The sequence below is a fragment of the Trachurus japonicus genome, chromosome 8 (genome assembly GCF_045865225.1).
Source record: "Trachurus japonicus isolate A0001 chromosome 8, Traja_1.0".
Lineage (NCBI taxonomy): Eukaryota > Metazoa > Chordata > Actinopteri > Carangiformes > Carangidae > Trachurus > Trachurus japonicus.
In genome coordinates this window covers 32,268,704-32,289,643 of record NC_140914.1, presented here as the reverse complement: position 1 = coordinate 32,289,643, position 20,940 = coordinate 32,268,704, and the positions used below count along the sequence as shown (strand labels likewise).

General features: G+C 42.4%; 1 protein-coding gene across 1 annotated transcript; it reads right to left on the bottom strand.

Moving 5' to 3' along the window:
- Window positions 1–1,901: 1,901 nt before the first annotated feature.
- On the bottom strand, window positions 1,902–20,710 carry aldh3b1 (aldehyde dehydrogenase 3 family, member B1). The gene is made up of 9 exons (XM_085785223.1): window positions 20,541–20,710; window positions 20,166–20,276; window positions 18,687–18,807; window positions 17,567–17,652; window positions 17,147–17,228; window positions 16,017–16,409; window positions 10,769–10,935; window positions 10,497–10,596; window positions 1,902–2,376 (listed from the first exon to the last, which is right to left on the bottom strand). Exons 1-9 carry the CDS (start codon window positions 20,700–20,702, stop codon window positions 2,192–2,194), a joined length of 1,407 nt encoding a protein of 468 aa, XP_085641349.1. The 5' UTR covers window positions 20,703–20,710; the 3' UTR covers window positions 1,902–2,191.
- Window positions 20,711–20,940: the final 230 nt, after the last annotated feature.

Genomic DNA, 20,940 nt, shown 5'->3' with positions numbered 1-20,940 from the left:
TTTTTACACGCTTGCTGGTGTGTTTGGGGTCATTTCCTCTTCAGTATACGGCAACATGACTACTTCCAGTACTCTGGTGTACTCAAACTGATCCATGATCCCTGGTATGTGATAAATAGGACCAACACCATAGTACGAGAAACATCCCCATATCATGATGCTTGCACCACCATGCTTGTGGGGGGGTGGGGGTCTTCACTGTGGCTTGAATTCAGTGTTTGCAGGACGTCTGACAAACTGTCTGTGGCCCTTAGACCCAAAAAGAACAATCTTACTCTCATCAGTCCACAAAATATTACGCCATTTCTTTTCAGGCCAGTCAATGTGTTATTTGGCAGATTGTAACCGCTTCATTACATGTATTTTCTTTAACAATGGGACTTTGCGGGGGCTTCTTGGTGGTAGCTTGGCTTCACATAGACGATGTCTGATTGTTACAGTACTCACAGGCAATCTTAGATCTTCTTTGATCCTCCTGGAGCTGATCATTGGCTGAGCCTTTGCCATTTTGGTTATTCTCCGATCCCTTCGAATAGTCGTTTTTCTTTTTCTTCCTCGCCTTTCTGGTTTTGGCTGCCATTTTAAAGCATTTGATATCATTTTAGCTGAACAGCCTATCATTTTCTGCACTTCTTTATAGGTTTTCCCCTCTTTTATTAATTTCTTAATCAAAGAATGCTCTTCTTCTGAACAGTGTCTTGAACAACCCATTTTACTCTGTTTTTCAAGGACAAATGCACAGCCAGCATATGCAGCATCAGTTGCCTTGATCCTTGAATAAGGGCCACCTGTTAAACACCTATTTTTTTTCACATAATCAATGACCTCAATAATTGAACCTGGCACTGCTATTTTTTTGAACACGCCCCTTTCAGTAAATGATTCAGTTTCACAGAATCAGCAGCATGCACGTCATGCCTGTTGGGTCTGTTGGTTTTCTATACCTTTACTAAACCTTCTATCTAGAAAAAGTTGGAAAAAAAAAATTAAATTCTAACAAAATCAGTGATTTATCTTGCAAGTGATGTCGGACTGCTATTATTTTGAACACAACTGTATGCAAAAAAAAGGAGAGAGAATTCAGGAAGGGGACAAATCCTTGTTCACAGAAGTGTACACCTGGAGGCAGTTTGGGCTTCAGGTCTCCAAAGACGTAGTGATGTCGCTCTTCAGTGCTGAGTGAGGGCAGGTCAGCTGGTTTCCATACACCGACAGCACATTCAATATTTACATGACTTATCTACAGCAGCATCAATCTGACTGAGCCCAACCTGTTGTCCAACTTTACAATCTGCCACATTTTTAGGGAAAATGAATAATCTGCTTGTTTATTATACAGGTGTATCTCAGTAAAGTAGAATCTGATGGAGGTGACAGTCTTCTCCATGATAGTGGAGCTACTGAACCAGACCAGAGACCATTTAAAGGCTTTAAAAGATGATCAGTGTGGCATCATTAGGTTACAATAGTGAACTTTTTCACTATATTCTGATTGTTTGATTTACTGAATTTGGAGTTTTCATCTAAGAAACAAAGACATGAAATATTTCAGTCAGTGTGTAATGAATCTATTTAATATGAGTTTCACTATTTTAACTGATTTACTGAAGTAAATTAACTTTTCCATGATAGTCTAATGTTTTGAGATGAACCTCATGGTGTGGCAGCATCAGCCCAGCGGGATGAATCAATACAAAAACATTTCCGTATCAATAAAAGTAAAATCCCTTATTTATTTACAGTAATTCATGAAAAAATTATTAAAATACAGAGAATAACAAATGTGAAAAGGAAATGAAAAACACTGAACAAACTATAACTCATTGAGGTTGTTAAAACAAGAACACCATGCTCACCACCCTAAGATTTCAGTGCAAGAAAACAGAAGTAAACAAAGTGTGGGACAAACAATTTGGCCACTAAAAGGTAGGAGCTGTTCTAGTGAAGAGGCAATACAGGTTAATATAACAATATAATAATAATTATAAAAACACTGTAGAGGCAATACAACATTTGGTTAATGGATGAAAAGTGTAAAAAGAGACAAAATAAGTACATTAATATACAAAAGCCAGAACACACACACACAAGCTTCACAAAAGCCTTAAAAAGGATGAATCCTCGTCTACATGAACTTTGCCATCATTCACTCATGCACACAGTATAAAAAGCTCCAGCGTGGTCTCTGCCCTCACATGAGGGAGCAGCTGCGGGGCGTGGTGGTCCAGCGCAGCCAGCTCAGCTTCTCCTCGCTGTAGGGGGGGTAGCGCAGGCCGTTGAGCCTCTCCAGCGCCCAGCCCCGCAGCATGCAGCCTCGCCGGTGGCTGAACGTCTCGAAGCCCCAGCGCCCGTGGTAGCTGCCGAAGCCGCTGGCGCCTGGTGGCCGGGGGAAGAGCATCGATACAGGTCAACACACACACACACAAACACACAGCTACGGAGCAGCAGACTCGCATGTTCAACTGTGCAATGTAACTTCATGCACATCCAACGTCCATGTCCAGGGTTCTTACGGATCCTTATAAGTCTTAAAAGGCATTGAATTCATTAATCTAAAAACAAGGCCTTAATTGGCATTAAAATGTCTTAAATCAATTTTTCAAACATCTTAAAAATGTTAACACATGATAAGTGGTATTTTATGGTTGTAATTAGTCTCAAATCTCTAAATAATTGGTAACATTTCGACATAGAGAAGTTAGTGGTGGCCGTCAACGCTAAATTTCTCACCGCCTCCAGCTCCAGAGTCAGTGTTTTTTTTTTCAGACTTTTTATGCATTTATTTTAAAAGGACAGCTGGAAAGAGACACAATCCAATGTTCATGTAGCAGTCACTTTACCTTGGATCACAGAGGAAAGTGGGTCATATTGTCCCTAACCCTATGTAATTGATGTGGTGTTTTCTTTCTTCTTTTTTCTGCTTTTGTGTTTATTATGAAGTCGGTCTTAAATTTCATTTCAAGTGGCTTTAAAAAAGTCTTAAAAAGTCTTAAATTTGGACTTCCGGCATGGCGCTGAAGCGAGCAACAGCGTAGCACACGAGCTCCTGCATGGTCGTTCTCTACCCCTCTGAGATATCAGCGTTGTGAGTCTAAAAAACGCGTGTTTGAACATGGGAGGGGGCACGAAAAATAAGACGAAAGGAAAATCGCAACAGGACCAGTGTATCAACGACAATTTGTCAGAAAACGAAGACGACAACGAGACTGCTAGCAACCAAGCTAAGCGAGAGGACATGGATGCTATTCAAGCTAACATCATCGCCGAGATAAAAGCGATCCGCACAGACATGAAGAAAGAACACTCCGAGACTTTAGGAGTACTGAAGAAAGAACTGACGGATTTCAGGGAGGAAATCAACCAGAAGCTCAGCTTTATTGGTATTGACCTACAAGAAATAACGGAGAGAGTGGGAGAAGCGGAGCAACGAGTGGGAGCTGTGGAGGAGCAGAGCGCCGAGATCAGTGAACTGCTTTCACACACGTTGGAAATCCAGCAGAGCATGCAAACCCAGCTCACTGACCTGGAGGCCCGCTCCCGCCGGAATAATATACGCATCCATGGAATCCCCGAGGGGTCTGAAGGTGAGGACATACAAGACTACGTGGAGAAGTTCATCAGGTCCCAACTGTCTCTTTCCGAGCCCAGACTAGGGATACAGCGCTGCCATCGGTCTCTCGGATCCAAACCACCGGAGGGGTCCAGTCCGAGGTCGATAGTAATCTACTTCCAGGAATATAAAACAAAAGAAACGGTTCTCCGAGCCGCTTGGAAAAAGAGGGAAATTACTGTCGAGGGGAAAAGAGTGTTTTTTGAACAGGACTTCCCAACCGAAATACTAAAAAAGAGGAAAGCCTATGCCGGCATCAGGAAGATACTGAAAGAGAACGGGCTGCGCTTCCAGACTCTGTATCCAGCAAAACTGAAAGTGTTTTTCAGTACCGGACCAGTCTTCTACAACGACGCAGCGGAGGCAACGGATGATCTCAAGAAGAGAGGATACACACTGGACAGTTCCAGGGCGGCCGCCATGAGACCAGCACCCGCATCCGCGTCCGGACCCGCAGCCGCGACAGGACCGAGACAACCCCCCTGGGAAAAAGCAGGCACAAGACCGCGCCGTGATCACCTGAGACACATCCAGGAGAAACTAAAAACATTCCGTCGGAACACGGATGCTACATGAACGTTAAGGTGTAAATAAACAGACGTAAGAGACCGGTAAGCAATATGAGGGTGAAATTAAAAAAAAAAAAAAAAAAACATTAAGCGATTTGTCCTATGCTATCCTTACATTTAAAAACGACCGTTAAGCAGGGAAATTATGCTTGCCTTGTAATGTGCACTGCTCTGAATGTAAACATCATTATTCAGAGACACCAGAATGCACAGGCAGGGGTCCCTTCATGGTTAAGGGTTTCCCCACCGAACTTTGAAGTTGAGTTCATACTTCAGAAGTGGAAGTCATTTGAGTTTGTAATGTGTAATTATATGTTCAGTTCTATTTTGATTCACAGACAGAAGTTGTTTTGTTCAGGTCATCTTGTCAGGTTGATTATTCAGGTGAATAAGTACTACCTTTTCCCTTTTGTCAGTTAAGATGGTTCATCAAACATATAAAGTTATCACTCTGAATGTAAACGGGTTACATAACCCTATAAAAAGAAGTAAAACTATTGCTAAAATGAAGAGAGAAAAACAGGATATAATCTTTTGGCAAGAAACGCATCTCCCAGACATCGAACATGATAAGCTGAAAAAAATGGGTTTTAAAAACACATATTATTCATCTTTTGATAAGGGAAATTCAAGAGGAGTTGCAATACTAATTTCAAATAGAATAAATTTCATGTTTTCCTCTCAAATTGTTGATAATGAAGGGCGTTATGTCCTAGTTAAGGGCTTTATTGACCATAAGGAAGTCACTTTACTGAATGTCTATAGACCTCCGGGAAATAATAAACAGTTAATCAAAAAGATCTTTGATCTAATATCGGTGGAAACATCTGGGGTGTTAATATGTGGGGGAGATTGGAACACTCAGCTTTGCCCAATCATGGACTCATCAAATAAATTAAAGAAGATAGGAGCTGAAGCAGTATATACTAAAAAATTTCTTAAAATATTAGGCATGATTGACATATGGAGAGACCTACACCCTCATGATAAATATTTTACTTTTTTTTCCCACCCCCATTCAGTTTACTCGAGAATCGATTATTTTTTCATGTCCAACTTTGACAGACATAGGATTATAAACTGTGATATAGGAACAAGGGACATTTCTGATCATGCAGGGGTATACTTAACATTACACCTAGATAGTAAACCCAAGGACACTTTGTGGAGACTTAACACAAATCTTCTGAACGACCCTTACTGTCAGAAATATATAAAGAAAGAAATCACAGACTATATCACTTATAACAATAATGGATCTGTGTCCCCAAGCACGCTCTGGGATGCTGCTAAGGCAGTTTTGAGGGGCAAACTTATAACATGGTCCGCCCAAAAGAAAAAAGAAAGAGATAAACAAATTAAGGATCTGACTGAAAAATTAAAATATTTGGAGAGTAAACACATAGTAAATAACAACCCTGATGTCCTAAAACAGATTTTAAATACAAAACAAACCTTAAATAATATTTATGAAAAGCAGATATCTGAAAGGGCTAAGTTCATCAAACAAAATTTCTATGAGAATGGTCCCAAATCCAAGAGACTCCTGGCATGGCGAATACGCAAACAACAGACAGAGAGGTGTATACATAAAATAAAAGATCCCCAAACTAATAAGACATACCATAAATTGGAAGATATACAAAAAGCTTTTGAGACGTATTACACAAATTTATATGCCCAACCTGAAGCGTCTGAAACAGGAGCTATATCTGAGTTCTTGACATCCTTGGACTTACCATCTATAGGAACAGAGCAGAACAGAATAATAACCCGAGAGATAACAGATGAAGAAATAAATAAGGCCATTTCAAATCTTAAGTCAAATAAAATGCCAGGCGCTGACGGTTACCCCTCAGAATTTTATAAATTATTCAGGGAAATAATACTACCGATGCTTAAAGAAAGTTTTAACTATGTTCTCAATGGCGGAGAACCCCCTGTGTCATGGAGACAAGCAGTAATTTCAGTAATTCCTAAGCCTGGTAAGGACAAAACAAACTGCAGTTCCTACAGGCCAATATCTGTTTTGAATATTGACTACAGATTATTTGCATCGATATTAGCCAAAAGATTGGAAGATATAATCCCAGACCTCATAGATACAGACCAAACGGGCTTCGTTAAACACAGACAGACCCAAGACAATGTGAGACGGGCACTCCACCTTGTTGATCATATAAGAAACAATGATATTGAATCTGTAGTCATTAGCTTGGACGCCGAAAAAGCTTTTGACTCGGTTCGCTGGGAATATTTGTATTTAACCCTTAAAAGATTCGGCTTTAATGATCAAATAATTAAATGTTTGAGATCTCTCTATCACATCCCCTCAGCCAGAATTAAAATAAATGGAAACCTTTCTCAATCAGTTCTCCTTGAGAGAGGATGCAGACAAGGATGCCCCCTTAGTCCCACTTTTTTTGCCTTATTTATTGAGCCCCTGGCTCAGGCAGTCAGAGAAGCCAATGATATAACAGGTGTACAGATTGGAGATTCACAGCATAAAATCTGTTTATATGCGGACGATATCCTTTTGACTCTTACTAATCCCAACGTAAGCCTGCCCAATCTAATGTCCCTTCTCCAAGAATTCGGTTGGTACTCAGGATATAAACTGAATTTAAACAAAACACAAACACTTACCTTTAATTATAAACCACCAGATAGAATTAATAAACTGTGTAATTTCAAGTGGAAAGATAAAGTAATTAAGTACTTAGGGGTTCAAATACCGAAAGATCTTTCAACCATCTACGATCTCAACTACAACCCTATAACTGCGAGTATTAAAGCTGACCTGGACCGATGGTCACTGTTGCCCATGAACATGTATAACCGAATAGATGCAGTGAAAATGAGTATATTACCAAAGTTGCTCTTTCTTTTCCAATCACTCCCCATTGAAATATCCCCTAAACAATTCAATAATTGGAATAAAATGATATCCTCTTTTATTTGGGGAAAACAAAGGCCCAGGATTAAATTCCAGACCCTACAGCTTCCTAAAAATAAAGGCGGGAGAGCGTTGCCTTGCCTGGAAGATTATTATAAGGCAGCACAATTGCGGTCCTTAGTGTATTGGTGCGACCCAAAATATGAAGCTAAATGGAAGGACCTAGAACAAAATCAGATAGAGGTACCTCTCCAAGCTCTTGTGGGGGACAGAACGCTACAGGAAAAATATTTAGAAAATCTGAACACATGGACCACTGTACCATTAAACATTTGGTACAAACAACTTAAAAAGGGGAGAATTGAAAGAAATGCAAGAATACTACGGTGGATTGCATATGATACTGAATTCACCCCAGCAAAGCTAGATAACAGGTTTAAACACTGGATAACTAAGGGTATTACCTCCTATTGTATGATATCATCTAACAATCACTTAGACTGCTTTCAACGGTTCAAAGAAACATTCTGTTTGGAGAAACAAGATTTTTTTAGATATCTCCAATTGAGGAATTATTTTGATAAGAATATTAAAACCACCGGGGAGATGGGTGTGACTCTGATAAAGATATTTGTTGATGCATATAAGGGTAATAAGAATAGGAAAATAATCTCTTTGATTTACTCAGCATTGCAATTGGAGAAAGGTACATCCACATTATACATTAAATCCAGATGGGAAAGAGAAACCAACATAACACTAACCAACGATGAATGGTTAAATATCTGTAACACACAATCCATAACTACCAGTTCTGATCTTTGGAGGGAGTTTGCCTGGAAGAACATCGTAAGGTTCTTTATAACACCCAAAATAAAAAAATCACAAACAAAAAATCCTGAACACAGTCACTGTTGGAGAAAATGTGGTAATATGTCTGCGGGTCACTTCCATATTTTTTGGGAGTGTCCGGTTGTAGTCCAGTTCTGGACAGATGTGACGACAGAAATTAGATTAATAACCGGCCTAAAGATTACTCTCGATTTCAGCATCATTTATTTAGGTAACTTGCCAACAGGACTGGAAAAACATGATCGATATTTGTTGCAAATATTACTAGTAAGCAGTAAAAAATGTATAACCAGGAAATGGCTGGACAAAGAACCCCCAACAATAATAGAATGGATTGAATTAGTGAAAGAAATCCACACTATGGAAAAAATTACCCTCTCTCTAAGAGGTGCTGTTGACAAATATACAAAAGGTTGGAGGAAATGGAAGCATTACTTAAACCGTGCATAATATTGTATTTTATTATTTTTTCTCCCCCTTTTATTATTATTATTTATTTATTTTATTGTATTACTCTATTATTATTGCTGTTGCTACCCATGGTTGTGACTGAGGCCTCATGGAGACCAACTGTGAAGGACTCTGAGACATAGTGATAATAGACTATGGATATCCCATGATGATTCTAATGTGACTCTGTTTTATTTTTCTTATCTGAACGATCCATTGCTATACTGTATAACATACCTGAATGTCAAGGTTCCCACCTGGCTACTGATGACCCTGTCTGTTGACTTGTTATTGTTTGTTTTATTTGTACTGTCTACTTAAAAAAAAAAAGGAAAATAATAAAAAGAAAATTAAAAAAAAAAAAAAAAGTCTTAAATTTAACTTGACTTAAGCTGTAGGAACCCTGATGTCTGTCTGAGGTGTACTGGCTTGATAAGAACCTGTGAGAGTCTTAGGGAAACGATCTGAACAGAAGACGCAAAAGTGGCGTTGTGTTCTCACTTCTTATTCTGCGTTTAGAAGAGAGTTAGAAGAGTTTCTGGGGGAAATCTGTGTGCACACGGTTTGTGGAATCCAACATGTTTGTTGTTATTTTCCTGTACTGGTGCATGTCTGCGTACGTACGGGCCATGATCACACTTTTTATATCCTTTAGACGGGAACTCGACGGTGGAGCGTTTTTAAGATTTCCACTCTGGAGCGTAGTTTCACTTTTCTGCATTTTTTAAAGGTCCCATATTCTGCTGTTTTTCAACTATTTCACATGGGTCTAAGTTGTCCAACCATATAGTATTCCTAGTGTATTGTCCCCAAATCAATCTGCAGCTCTACATCTCAGTAATCTAAAAGTGTCTCTCCAGAGCCGTTTCTGTGTCTGCACCTTGAAATGCAAATAAGATGTGTAAACCACGTCCACTCCACACCTGTCACGGAGAGAGGGTGTGGTTTTCACTACAGGTACATGTGCCAGTGTTGACATTGGGAATAGGGATGGGGTCGGGCATTGATTTCCGAAAAAAAAAAAGTTTCTGAGACTCTCATCTTGTCTGAAAAAATGTAAATGTTCCCTTTTTACTGTGGCAGAAGGAGAAACATGGAGAGACTCCTACTACCATCTGAAAGTTCTGTGTGAAACTGTAAAATAAAAAAAACAAGTGAAACTGAGGAGCAACACAAACTGCACGGTGCGACTGATGACAAGCTACCAGGGAATATTGACGTGGTTTTACGCTGGGAGAGGAGACTTCCTCGTTCAGATGTCTCTCATTCTGTGGTGAGGACCGCTGATGAGAAGCAAGACCTCACCTCCAGACCTCCAGGCGTCATAGAAGGCCTTTCTATGAACACATATGACCACTGCAAAACCAGTACAAAGTGGATTTTGCATAATATGGGCCCTTTAAGACCCAAAAACGCAGTCGTCGTCTAAATGAAAGGCTGCACAATTAATCAAATTTTACATACGTTGCATAATTAAAACGTTCTGGCCGCTACGGCGATCCGTGACCGTTTTGGTGGCACCACAGTTGAGCTAGGCCGACCTGCTGGACGCTGCCTGTGTGAAAACACTTGGTCTGTTAATTAAATGTTTTTAGTTCGTTTCAAATTGCTGCTGAACCGTCCGTGCTGTGCTTTGGTCCATGCTGGACAGATCTTGACCACACATCTCTGTGTAGCATTGATGGCAAAAATACATTTTTACCTGTACTTTCTTACTTTTATTTGAGTAAAGGAGTTGAATCAGCAGCTACTTCTACCAGATTTATTTTCACACAAGTAGGCCTATCTGTAGGCTACTGTACAGAATGACACCTCTGCACTGGCATTCATTTTTAGCTAGCCCTTTGTCTTGGGTAAATTTTATTTTATTAGCCTATTTATTTTTATTTTAAGTTTCATTTTGAACTGAAAGCCTTGTTCACATATTGTTTGTTTCAAATATAAAGTGCAATAAAAACATGTTTTATCTAACATAATGTATAATCGTGATTTCAATATTGATAAAAATAATCGTGATGATCATTTTGGCCATAATCATGCAGCCCTAGGCGCATCTGATCAAATATGTTGTTGTTCTCACCCCCCCCCCAGTGTTGTGGTGTGAACGGCTCAGACCTACCTACTCCTCCAAACGGCATGCTGGGAAGGGTCATGTGGATGATCCCGTCGTTGGAGCAGAATCCTCCGCTGCTCGTCTTCTCCAGCACCGTGTTCACCACCTGCACAGGAGAGGGAGGTTCATGTCAAATAATACAACAAGACTGTGTGTGTGTGTGTGTGTGTGTGTGTGTGTGTGTGTGTGTGTGTGTGTGTGTGTGTGTGTGTGTGTGTGTGTGTGTGTGTGTGTGTGTGTGTGTGTGTGTGTGTGTGTGTGTGTGTGTGTGTCCTTACAGACGACTCTTCAGAGAACACGTAGAGGGCCAGAGCTTTCTCTCTGCGGTTGATGAAGTCGATGCCGTCCTGCAGGTTGTCCACGGTGATGATGGGCAGGATGGGGCCGAAGATCTCCTCCTGCATCAGGACGTCGTCTTCAGGCACGTCCACCAGCACCGTGGGAGCTGAGGACAGACAGGAACCACTGATTCAGATACGTTTATAATATCTTCTCTTTACTTAATATGGACAACAATTAAATATTTGATGTAAAATGAGTGGTGATGTTTAAATGACAAAGAACACACACAAACTTTCATAAACTTATGCCCACCAATGATACGTCCTCAAAAATGACATGAAGATAAGGACAGAAAGTTGAAGCATGCAGCAGTAATCTTTGTTTTTACACTGAATATTAAAGGGATATTTCAACATTGCCATAATCCCTGTAGTCACAGCAGTAGGTATGTTACCTTTAGTGGTCGGTGCATGTTGTTTTGAGATCTGCCAGGCAGAGATACAAGCTGCTCAGAGCTACGCTATGGAGGCTAATAGGGGTGTCACGATTCTCCAAATCCTCGATTCGATTTGATTTTTGATTTTAGGGTCACGATTCGATTCTCGATTTTTTTTTCACAGCACAGAGGTCTATGCTATTTTCAGACTAGTCTAGTCTACGATCATTGGTTTTATTCATCACATTTTGCACAGTAAATCTTATTTCAAAAGATGGGATACATATAAGTGATGCAATTTCCATAATGTATCACATTAGGCACTAATGGTCACATTTAAATAATTTCTTTACAATATAAAGGTAACATGCCCCCAAAAATCATGATCCAGGGGCCAAAATTGCCCCCAAGGTTTTGAAACAAATATATTTATATCTGTACATTATCATAATTTTATTTTCATTAATTTACCGTCGTGTCTCATTATTCTCCTGATGTCGGCTTAATGTAAACGAGATTGCGCTGATACGCGAGAGTCATGTGACAGACAGCGGGGCAGAGCTGCAGCTGCTGCGCTGCCATGGACCTGATGATCAGGTCCTGATCAGACTGGTGATCAGGTCCTGATCAGACTGGTGGTGGCCCACAGTCAATCAGTCCCAGATCCTCCACCGTCACCAGATCCCCCAAAGCCCCCGCAAATAATACATCGACAAGAAGTGGCAAAGTTGCACCTTTTCGTCGGCTTATTATTTGCGGGTTTTTTTTTTTTTTTTTTAATCTTATAACGTCTCTGCAACATGCGGCTCTCAGTGCTTGTCGGTGTTGTGTAGTTAGAGCTGCGTCTCCCTCCTGTTCCCCAGGTAGAAGGGACAGTAGCCCACCTAGGGCTGAGTGATAAAACGCTATAAATTGTGAAATAACTTTTCTTCGATAGAAATATGAGACGTGGTCGATAGTTTTCATTCATCCATGTTTTGGCAAATAGCCAATGATATTGAGAGTTCCGCTGCGCCGAACCAATCATGTGGCTGGAATAGAGCCAGTCAACATTTGCATTTGTTTGGGTTGCTGCAGACGTGCACATCAGCTGACACCGCCGGTAAAAAAAAAAAGAGGGGGAGAGAGAGAGAGAGAATGAGTGAGTGTTGTCTCGAAATAAAAAGTAAAGGAGAACTCGGACCAGTGACTGACAAGACGCTTGGTGCGCAATGGGGACAACGGGCAGTTGTAGCTTTACGGGGGGGGGGGTCGTCGATCCTCTCTTTGACTTCGATGCTCGAGATCGTGACGTAATTTCGATCGATTTCGATAAAAAATCGAAGTCGTGACACCCCTAGAGGCTCATGGAATTTCTTGGTTTCCCTCATCAAACTTATCAAATACACAATCCAACAACTCCACAACGCTCTGGTGGACAAGTTGTCCCCTTGGAATTACAGCAGGGAAAATAAGTATTGAACACGTCAACATTTTTCTCAGAAAATATATTTCTAATAGAGCTATTGACATGAAATCTTCACCAGATGTCGACATCAACCCAAGTAATGCACACATACAAAGAAATCTGAACATTAATGTCCATAAATGAAGTTATGTGTAATAAAGTGAAATGACACAGGGAATAAGTATTGAACACATGAAGAAAAGGAGGGGCAAAAAGGTATGGAAAGACAAGAAAGCAGCTGGAGTTTGTCAGTATTTAGAATGTAATCCTGTCTCCTATCAGTGCAGAGTAATATCTGCTGGTTTAGTCCTGATTGATGCCTTTTAAAAAGGTTTCTCACCACCAAGGAGTCAGACAATAAGTATTGCATGATGGGTAATAGCAAAGAGCTGTCTAAGAGCTGTCTTAAGACCTACGCAACCAAAGATTTCAGACAGAAGAGTCAAAACAATAATCAGAAGGGTTCCCTAACAGTCCAGGACACTGGTGGAGAGCTTCAGAAAGACCTGGGATCAGCAGGTACAGTTGTTTCAGAGAAAACAATAAGTAATGCACTCAACCGCCTTGGCTTGTGTGGCCGCATGTCTTGCATGGTGTGGTGCATGGAGGCCATTTCCCCGCTGTATAAGGTTCTATCTGACATTTTTGTCAAAGAGTTTTTCACATAGGCTATTCCAGTTCTGGATGGCAATGGGCCAATTTGCCAAAATGTTGAAATATCTCTTTAATCTTCTCCTTCTCTAACACACCTGTACAGTTTAATCAGCAACATCTGAGTAACGCCTGTAGAACCTGGAGAAACAGTGTGTGAAAGCAGACGCCTGCAGGACAGGACAGTGTGCTGCTAGAGGACAAAGACACATCATGATAAGAAACCTCATGCATGATGGCAGCTCATTCCTCTCTTTAAAATCTCTTTTCTTCCTGAAGGGAGGGGTCAGATCATATTTGCATCTAAACAGACTGAACAGGTTACTTTTATTGGCAGTCGATCAGAAAGTGGACTCAGACTGTGGTTTAGGGGTCCTAGAAACCCTCATGGCGGCTTCAGCTTTCTCACTGATAAGATGTCACTGATTTCCACGACAGGAAGCATTCCTGCTGAGACCTGGTGGAGAGATAGCACAGACAGCACAGCCTGCTGGCACCTGGCCTGACAAATTACAGCCTGCAACACACCGGCTGGAATCTGTCATGACTTCCCTGACAGAGGTCCCAGCTGCCAAGGCCAAGAGGCCGTCATCACATCTGACACAGGTATGAACAGTGGCGTGCACAGACTTTTTGAAGGGCAGGAGCGATTAGAAAAAAAGGGCACATAGCGCTTTCTCGCCACTGAAGAGGGCACTTAAGCACACGTTTTGGCTCCTAGAGGGCACTTTAGCACACGTTTTGGCTCCTAGAGAGCACTTTAGCACACGTTTTGGCTCCTAGAGGGCACTTTAGCACACGTTTTGGCTCCTAGAGGGCACTTTAGCACACGTTTTGGCTCCAAGAGGGCACTTTAGCACACGTTTCGGCTCCTAGAGGGCACTTTAGCACACGTTTCGGCTCCAAGAGGGCACTTTAGCACACGTTTCGGCTCCAAGAGGGCACTTTAGCACACGTTTCGGCTCCTAGAGGGCACTTTAGCACACGTTTCGGCTCCTAGAGGGCACTTTAGCACGCGTTTCGGCTCCTAGAGGGCACTTTAGCACGCGTTTCGGCTCCTAGAGGGCACTTTAGCACGCGTTTCGGCTCCAAGAGAGCACTTTAGCACGCGTTTCGGCTCCAAGAGAGCACTTTAGCACGCGTTTCGGCTCCAAGAGGGCACTTTAGCACGCGTTTCGGCTCCAAGAGGGCACTTTAGCACGCGTTTTGGCTCCTAGAGAGCACTTTAGCACACGTTTTGGCTCCTAGAGAGCACTTTAGCACGCGTTTCGGCTCCTAGAGGGCACTTTAGCACGCGTTTCGGCTCCTAGAGAGCACTTTAGCACACGTTTTGGCTCCAAGAGAGCACTTTAGCACGCGTTTTGGCTCCAAGAGAGCACTTTAGCACGCGTTTTGGCTCCTAGAGAGCACTTTAGCACACGTTTTGGCTCCTAGAGGGCACTTTAGCACACGTTTCGGCTCCTAGAGGGCACTTTAGCACACGTTTTGGCTCCAAGAGGGCACTTTAGCACGCGTTTTGGCTCCAAGAGGGCACTTTAGCACGCGTTTTGGCTCCTAGAGAGCACTTTAGCACACGTTTTGGCTCCAAGAGGGCACTTTAGCACGCGTTTTGGCTCCAAGAGAGCACTTTAGCACACGTTTTGGCCCCCATGAGGTCACTTTAGCACACGTTTTGGCCCCCATGAGGTCACTTTAGCACACGTTTTGGCCCCCATGAGGTCACTTTAGCACACGTTTTGGCCCCCATGAGGTCACTTTAGCACGCGTTTTGGCTTCCAAGAGGGCACTTTAAGGCGTGTTTTGGCTCCCAGGGGCACTTTAGGGGGGGCAACTGCCCCCCTTGCCCCCCCCCCAGTGCACGCCACTGGGTATGAAGCAGCATCTACTCAGGTCACAGGACAGATGTTTACATACTGATAGACAGCTGTCTCTTCCCTCCCCCAACTCGGCCATCTCTAGGTGTGTTTCCATTATCCCTGAAATGGGTGAAACCTAAATATCGCAATTCAAAGCTGGTAATGGAAACACCTACATTTAAAAAAAACCTCTCAAATATCGCCAAAACATTTTTACACTCTCATGAGGTGGTTTTTCAGACGTGTCGATATAAGAGTGTATCACAAAAGTGTAATGAAACACTTTTTCCGCATTTACACGTCACTCCAGGTCTGATCTGAATGTTTTTCTGTTTCCCTTCTCTCTCTCCTGTCTGTTCTGAGTCGTCCCGTCCCGTGCACCGTTTCCACCCAACCAGTTATTTTAATAAAACTTTGGCGTGTGAGGTCCAATCATTCAACTCAGTCTGTGTCACACAATAACACGTCCGTGTGAATAACCAAACAATAGTTCCTTCTGTTACAGTCACAAGACTAGACTTGTACTTTTTCAGAATTGTATTTTGTGAACACCTGCAATGGAAACGCAGCTTCTGATTGGTTGAAATTGTGAGGCTCACACTGCCACCTTGGAGGAGAAGATCTCACTCAGATGTACTGGTGCATCTTTCAGCCATAGAATGTTGGACGGTTGCTCACTGCTCTGAAATCAACCACTGAGCTTGTTTTAACTCAGCTTCCCTGAGCTGAAATACTTAATGATTCCTGTAAATAAACCCAGATAAATCAGTCAGTAACGGTCCTGCACAAACCGGCTGCTGCTTGTTTTCTATCTGAACAGCCACTGTGCCTGTGTCAGACGTACCACCACCTACCTATGTACTTGTCCTCTTGGTCGCTCTCTCCTCCCACAACCATTTTGCCGCTGGACTTCTTGAGCATGTCCATCAGACGCATCCAGTGCCGGGGGGACACGATGCGGGACACGTCGGGGCAGGTCTGGGGCTCCTTGCCGTAGAACTCCTCCAGGGTGCGGATCACCTCGGGCAGCAGGGCGTCCCGCATGGCCGGAGAGCACAGCACGTAGTCCGGGGCCACGCAGCTCTGGCCCGCGTTGAAGAACTTGGCCCACACCAGGCGGCGGGCGGCCGACGTCATGTTCACCCGGCCCCATATGAGACACGGACACTTCCCGCCCAGCTCCAGGGTCACCGGGGTCAGGTGGACCGAGGCCGCCTGCAGGACGCTGCGCGCCACAACCTGAGATCCTGAAAGCAGAGAGGTCAGAGTCTGTCTCTGCTGATGCTGCTGCTAACTCACTTTCTCACTATTCTTTTTTTCCTCTCTGTCTATTTTAATTTTAATTAATTAATTAATTTTTTAATCTTTTATTTAATCTTTTTTTCCCCATTTCATATGAATGTGTTGGTTATTTATTTGTTTGGGTAACATTGGGTGGGGGGAAAGGGAAAAAAATCACTTGTGCACTACTAATGTAAAGTCAATTTTGTGAATCAAAGTGGAATAAAGAACTAAGTTTGAAAAGTTATTACTCATCTGTCAGATGAAACCTTTTTATGATCAAATGTTTATGAAGGTTCAGTGTTATTAGAGGAATGACCTGGGGAAGCCCGACCTAACTAACACCTGTGATTAAAACTGACGTTACAAGACTTCAAGTGTCACATTAGCAGCTCAGTAGGTAGGAGCCTATATAAACAGTGTGTAGGTAGCAAACACATACTTCTCTGACAGATGTCAGTATATCAACTCTCTGCAGCTCCACTGTTCACTAACTGACAGGAAGAAACGGAGTGGGCCAGTTTTTCCTGCTCTGCGGTGCTTTCCTGTAACTATTTTAAAGCTGGGGACCAAGTTATGTCACACCCCATTACCGTAACTTGGGTCTTACCATAGATTTATTGTGTGACTATGCATGTACTTCCTTAAACGGTGGCGTTTAGTGCAGTGAACACGTCCTGTTCACAGCGCTGGAGGCTCTTACCTGTGTAGAAGATGTGGTCGAAGCGATTCTGCAGGAGAGCCTTGGTTTCCTCTGCTCCACCTCTGACCACCGCATAACAGTCCTGTCAGATGAAGCCCCCCCCCCCCCAGGTGAATTGGTGTGAGATTCACTGTATCCAGATCTATGGTCTAACGTGACCACATGAGTCCCTCAAAGAGCCAAATGGTATTGATGTTTACATCCACCAATGAGCAGACATCGTTCATCCACCATAAAACACGTCACTCATTCTACATCCTGCTCAACATTTCATTTAAATTCAGTTTCACAATACTCTCCTCAAATGCAGAATTCTGAAATGAATTACACAGAGTCACATTATTAACTTTCTGCAACTGACCACACACTAACGCTGACTCTAGATTCAACAAAAGACAAAGAGCTGAGCTGAGTGTTTACCTGGGACAGGTACTTGGGAATGAGCTCTGCTATCAGACCGTCTGTGGCAGCACTGACCTCTGACGGCTTCAACACCACACAGTTTCCTGGTGAGTGAGTGGGACAGATTAGTCCTTTAAACCTAACATCAACAACATTAAAGGGATAGTAGCATTTTTTAAAAGTGTGGTTGTATGATCTCCAAATAGCCCCTAAGTACTTTAATTGCAGTAGAAGACTCTCTGCACTCCTCCCGTTAGCAACGCCAGCCCATAATAGCCCTGCCCAGAGATTTACAACATACAGTGTTGTGAACAGACCCAAAGAAACGGCCTATTTTCACGGCCTAACCAACTCACGTATCCCTCCGCCCAGGGTTAGCGCCCGCCGATCAGCAGTTGGTTAGGTCCAAATAAAAACTGTGTTTTTCCTGCACTTTGAAGGGCTGGAAAAAATTATATTATAGTGAACAATGGAACTGTGTATTATTTTTCAGGTAAAACCTCTTTTAGGCCGTGAAAATAGGCCGTTTCTTTGGGTCTGTTCACAACACTGTATGTTGTAAATCTCTGGGCAGGGCTATTATGGGCTGGCGTTGCTAACGGGAGGAGTGCAGAGAGTCTTCTACTGCAACTAAAGTACTTAGGGGCTATTTGTAGATCATACAACCCCACTTAAAAAAAATGCTACTATCCCTTTAACCAACAACACTGATCACTCATGAAGCATTTGTATTTTTGATGCTGCTGTTCTCCACCGTCCTCAGCTGACATCAGGTCAGTGTACAGCCCACACATACTTTGTTTAATGTTTCTTGGTCGTGTGTATTGTGCTGCAAACCTGGAACTGTTCAGTAATTATGTTGTTGCCTGAGGTACCAGGGAGAATGTATTACGTTTTTAACTGTCTAATATTGTTATGTACTGTAATTGTCTTGTGTGGACCCCAGGAAGAGGGATCCAAATAAACAACAAACAGTTGTTGTGAGTTACAGCCCATGATTTTTTTCTATACTCAATGTACTGCTGCTGGCAACACTGGCATTTCCCCATTGTGGGATAAATAAAGGCACATCTCATCTCATCTTGATTTGATGTGGTCATCTGTTAAATGTGATATCACAGCTGGATGTGAATAATACCTGCTGCAATAGCTGCCACCATGGGCAGGACCAGGAGCTGCAGGGGGTAGTTCCAGGCCCCGATGATCAACACAACTCCTAGAGGCTCCCTCTTCACAAAACAGTCGTCTAGTTTTGTGAGCTGCAAAGGGACAAAGGTGAAACATTACACACAGATATGAGACTGCAGTACAGAAACATACATTAGATGAACATCATTCAAAATGAAAAACCAAACATTTGCATGTGTCATCCATTTTAATGCCTTTGAAAATTTAAAGAGAAGCTTAAAGGGATAGTTCAAGATTTTGGCAAATTCACCTATTGCTATAATCCCTGGTAGTTTTAGGAGTATGTTCATTACTTTATTTATCGGTGCATGTTGTTTTGAGATCAGCGGGGCAGAGACACGAGCTGCTTAGCCAACACAATGGAGGTGAACGGTACTTTCGCCTTTCCCTTATCAAACTCATCAAATACACAATCCAACAACTCCAAAACGCTCTGGTGGACAAGTTGTGACCTGCACATTCACCACGCTATGAGATAATAATGTAACATTACAGAGTTGTTTTTGAGGTAAATACGTAGCCGGAACTACATTCCAGACACGGCTGCTGGGTGGAGCGATTTCAAAAACGCAAGTAGGAGTATTTGCTTCATGTGTGGTAATGTTACATGATTATTTCATAGCGTGGTGAATGTGCAGGTCACAACTTGTCCACCAGAGCGTTTTGGAGTTGTTGGATTGTGTATTTGATGAGTTTGATAAGGGAAAGGCGAAAGTACCGTTCACCGTTCGTTTGATGTATAATTTGCCTCCATTGTGTTCGTTGAGCAGCTCGTGTCTCTGCTCCGCCGATCTAAAAACAACTTGCACCGATAATTTAAGGTAATGAACCTACCATTAAGACTATAGGGATTATGGCAATAGGCGATTTTTGCCAAATTCTTGAACTATCCCTTTAAAGGATCTAGGGCTGTGCGGTATGTGCGGTATTTGCGGTAGACGGTAGAAAATTTGGTTTGCACTATTTGCACCATAAAGTGCTGGTTTTAATTTTGAGATCTGCTTTCTGCACAATAAATACTCTAAAATTTCATTATTGTTTTTTTTTTAAATCAATTTAGCTTTGCTAAGGGACTACAAAACCCATTCAGAAACACGTCCATTATAATTTTTACACTTAAATCTATACCGCGATATATACCGTTACTGTGAAGGGATTCGATTTCTACCGTGATGGGATTCGATTTCTACCGTGATATGAATTTTAGGTCATACCACCCAGCCCTCAACCACACCGCAGTCAGATGAGGTGGTTGAATTCCTCATCTGACTGCAGGGATCTACATGTACCACAGGGTCAAAGGGTCAACATCTTTTCAGCACGAGTTACACGTCATGCCTGCACACTGAAAATCAATCAAGAATAAAAACCAGTAAAACCCCAAAGTGAAAGAGCGTGAAATGAGTTGATGAATCAGGGTGAAACGTACCAGGTTGGTGCCGCAGCTCTCCGGCTGCATCCAGCTCTTGAAGTTAGCGAGGGCATAGTGCAAGTCATTGACAACAATCTCAATCTCAGACAGGACGGCCTCAAATTTGGGCTGATGTGGAAGAGTAGCAAGCAGAGAGAAGTAAGTGCTCACTGAATTGTAATAGACAAACATATATATGCTAAGCTTAATTAAAAAACATTGAGCATGCTTTTCTTGTACCAAACATAAACATAACACTGAAATACAAAATTGAGAAGAATGTGTATGACTTCATAAATACTGAAGTTACTGCTGTGGCTAGAATTGCTGTGCAAAACCAAACTTTGAGGAAGTGTGAGAGTGGACATGTGTGTGTGTGTGTGTGTCATGCACCTTGGCCAGGTCTTTGTGCAGCGCATCTAGTATCTGATCCTCGTTGTCTTTGAGCAGGGACATGAGCTTGGTCAGCTGCTCTCGACGAAACTGCTCGGGTATTGTTACACCCGCGCGAAATGTTGACCGCAGTCTGTCCAGGACCTGACTGTGGGTTTCCATCCTTTCACCTGAAACACAGACAAAGAAACAAACCTCAGCACACTCGTTCACCTACAAGTGCATCTCAATACAGTAGAATATGATGGAGGTCAATCAGCAGTCTTCTCCATCATAGTGAACCAGACAGACCATTTAAAAACAGGGGTGTCAGACTCATTTTAGTTCAGGGGCCACATACAGTGCAGTTTGATCTCAAGTGGGCCGGACCAGTAAAACGGCAGCTAGAGAACAAGAGAAC

What these genes read in the sequence shown, in the direction of transcription:
- aldh3b1 (XM_085785223.1), bottom strand. Translation starts at nt 20,702, where the DNA reads ATGGAAACCCACAGTCAGGTCCTGGACAGACTGCGGTCAACATTTCGC. An exon ending in CCAAGAGGACAAGTACATAG is followed by an intron (nt 10,936 to 16,016) that starts GTAGGTGGTGGT and finishes GTCTGTCCTCAG; the next exon opens with CTCCCACGGTGCTGGTGGAC. An exon ending in CATGCCGTTTGGAGGAGTAG is followed by an intron (nt 2,377 to 10,496) that starts GTAGGTCTGAGC and finishes CCCGGCCACCAG; the next exon opens with GCGCCAGCGGCTTCGGCAGC.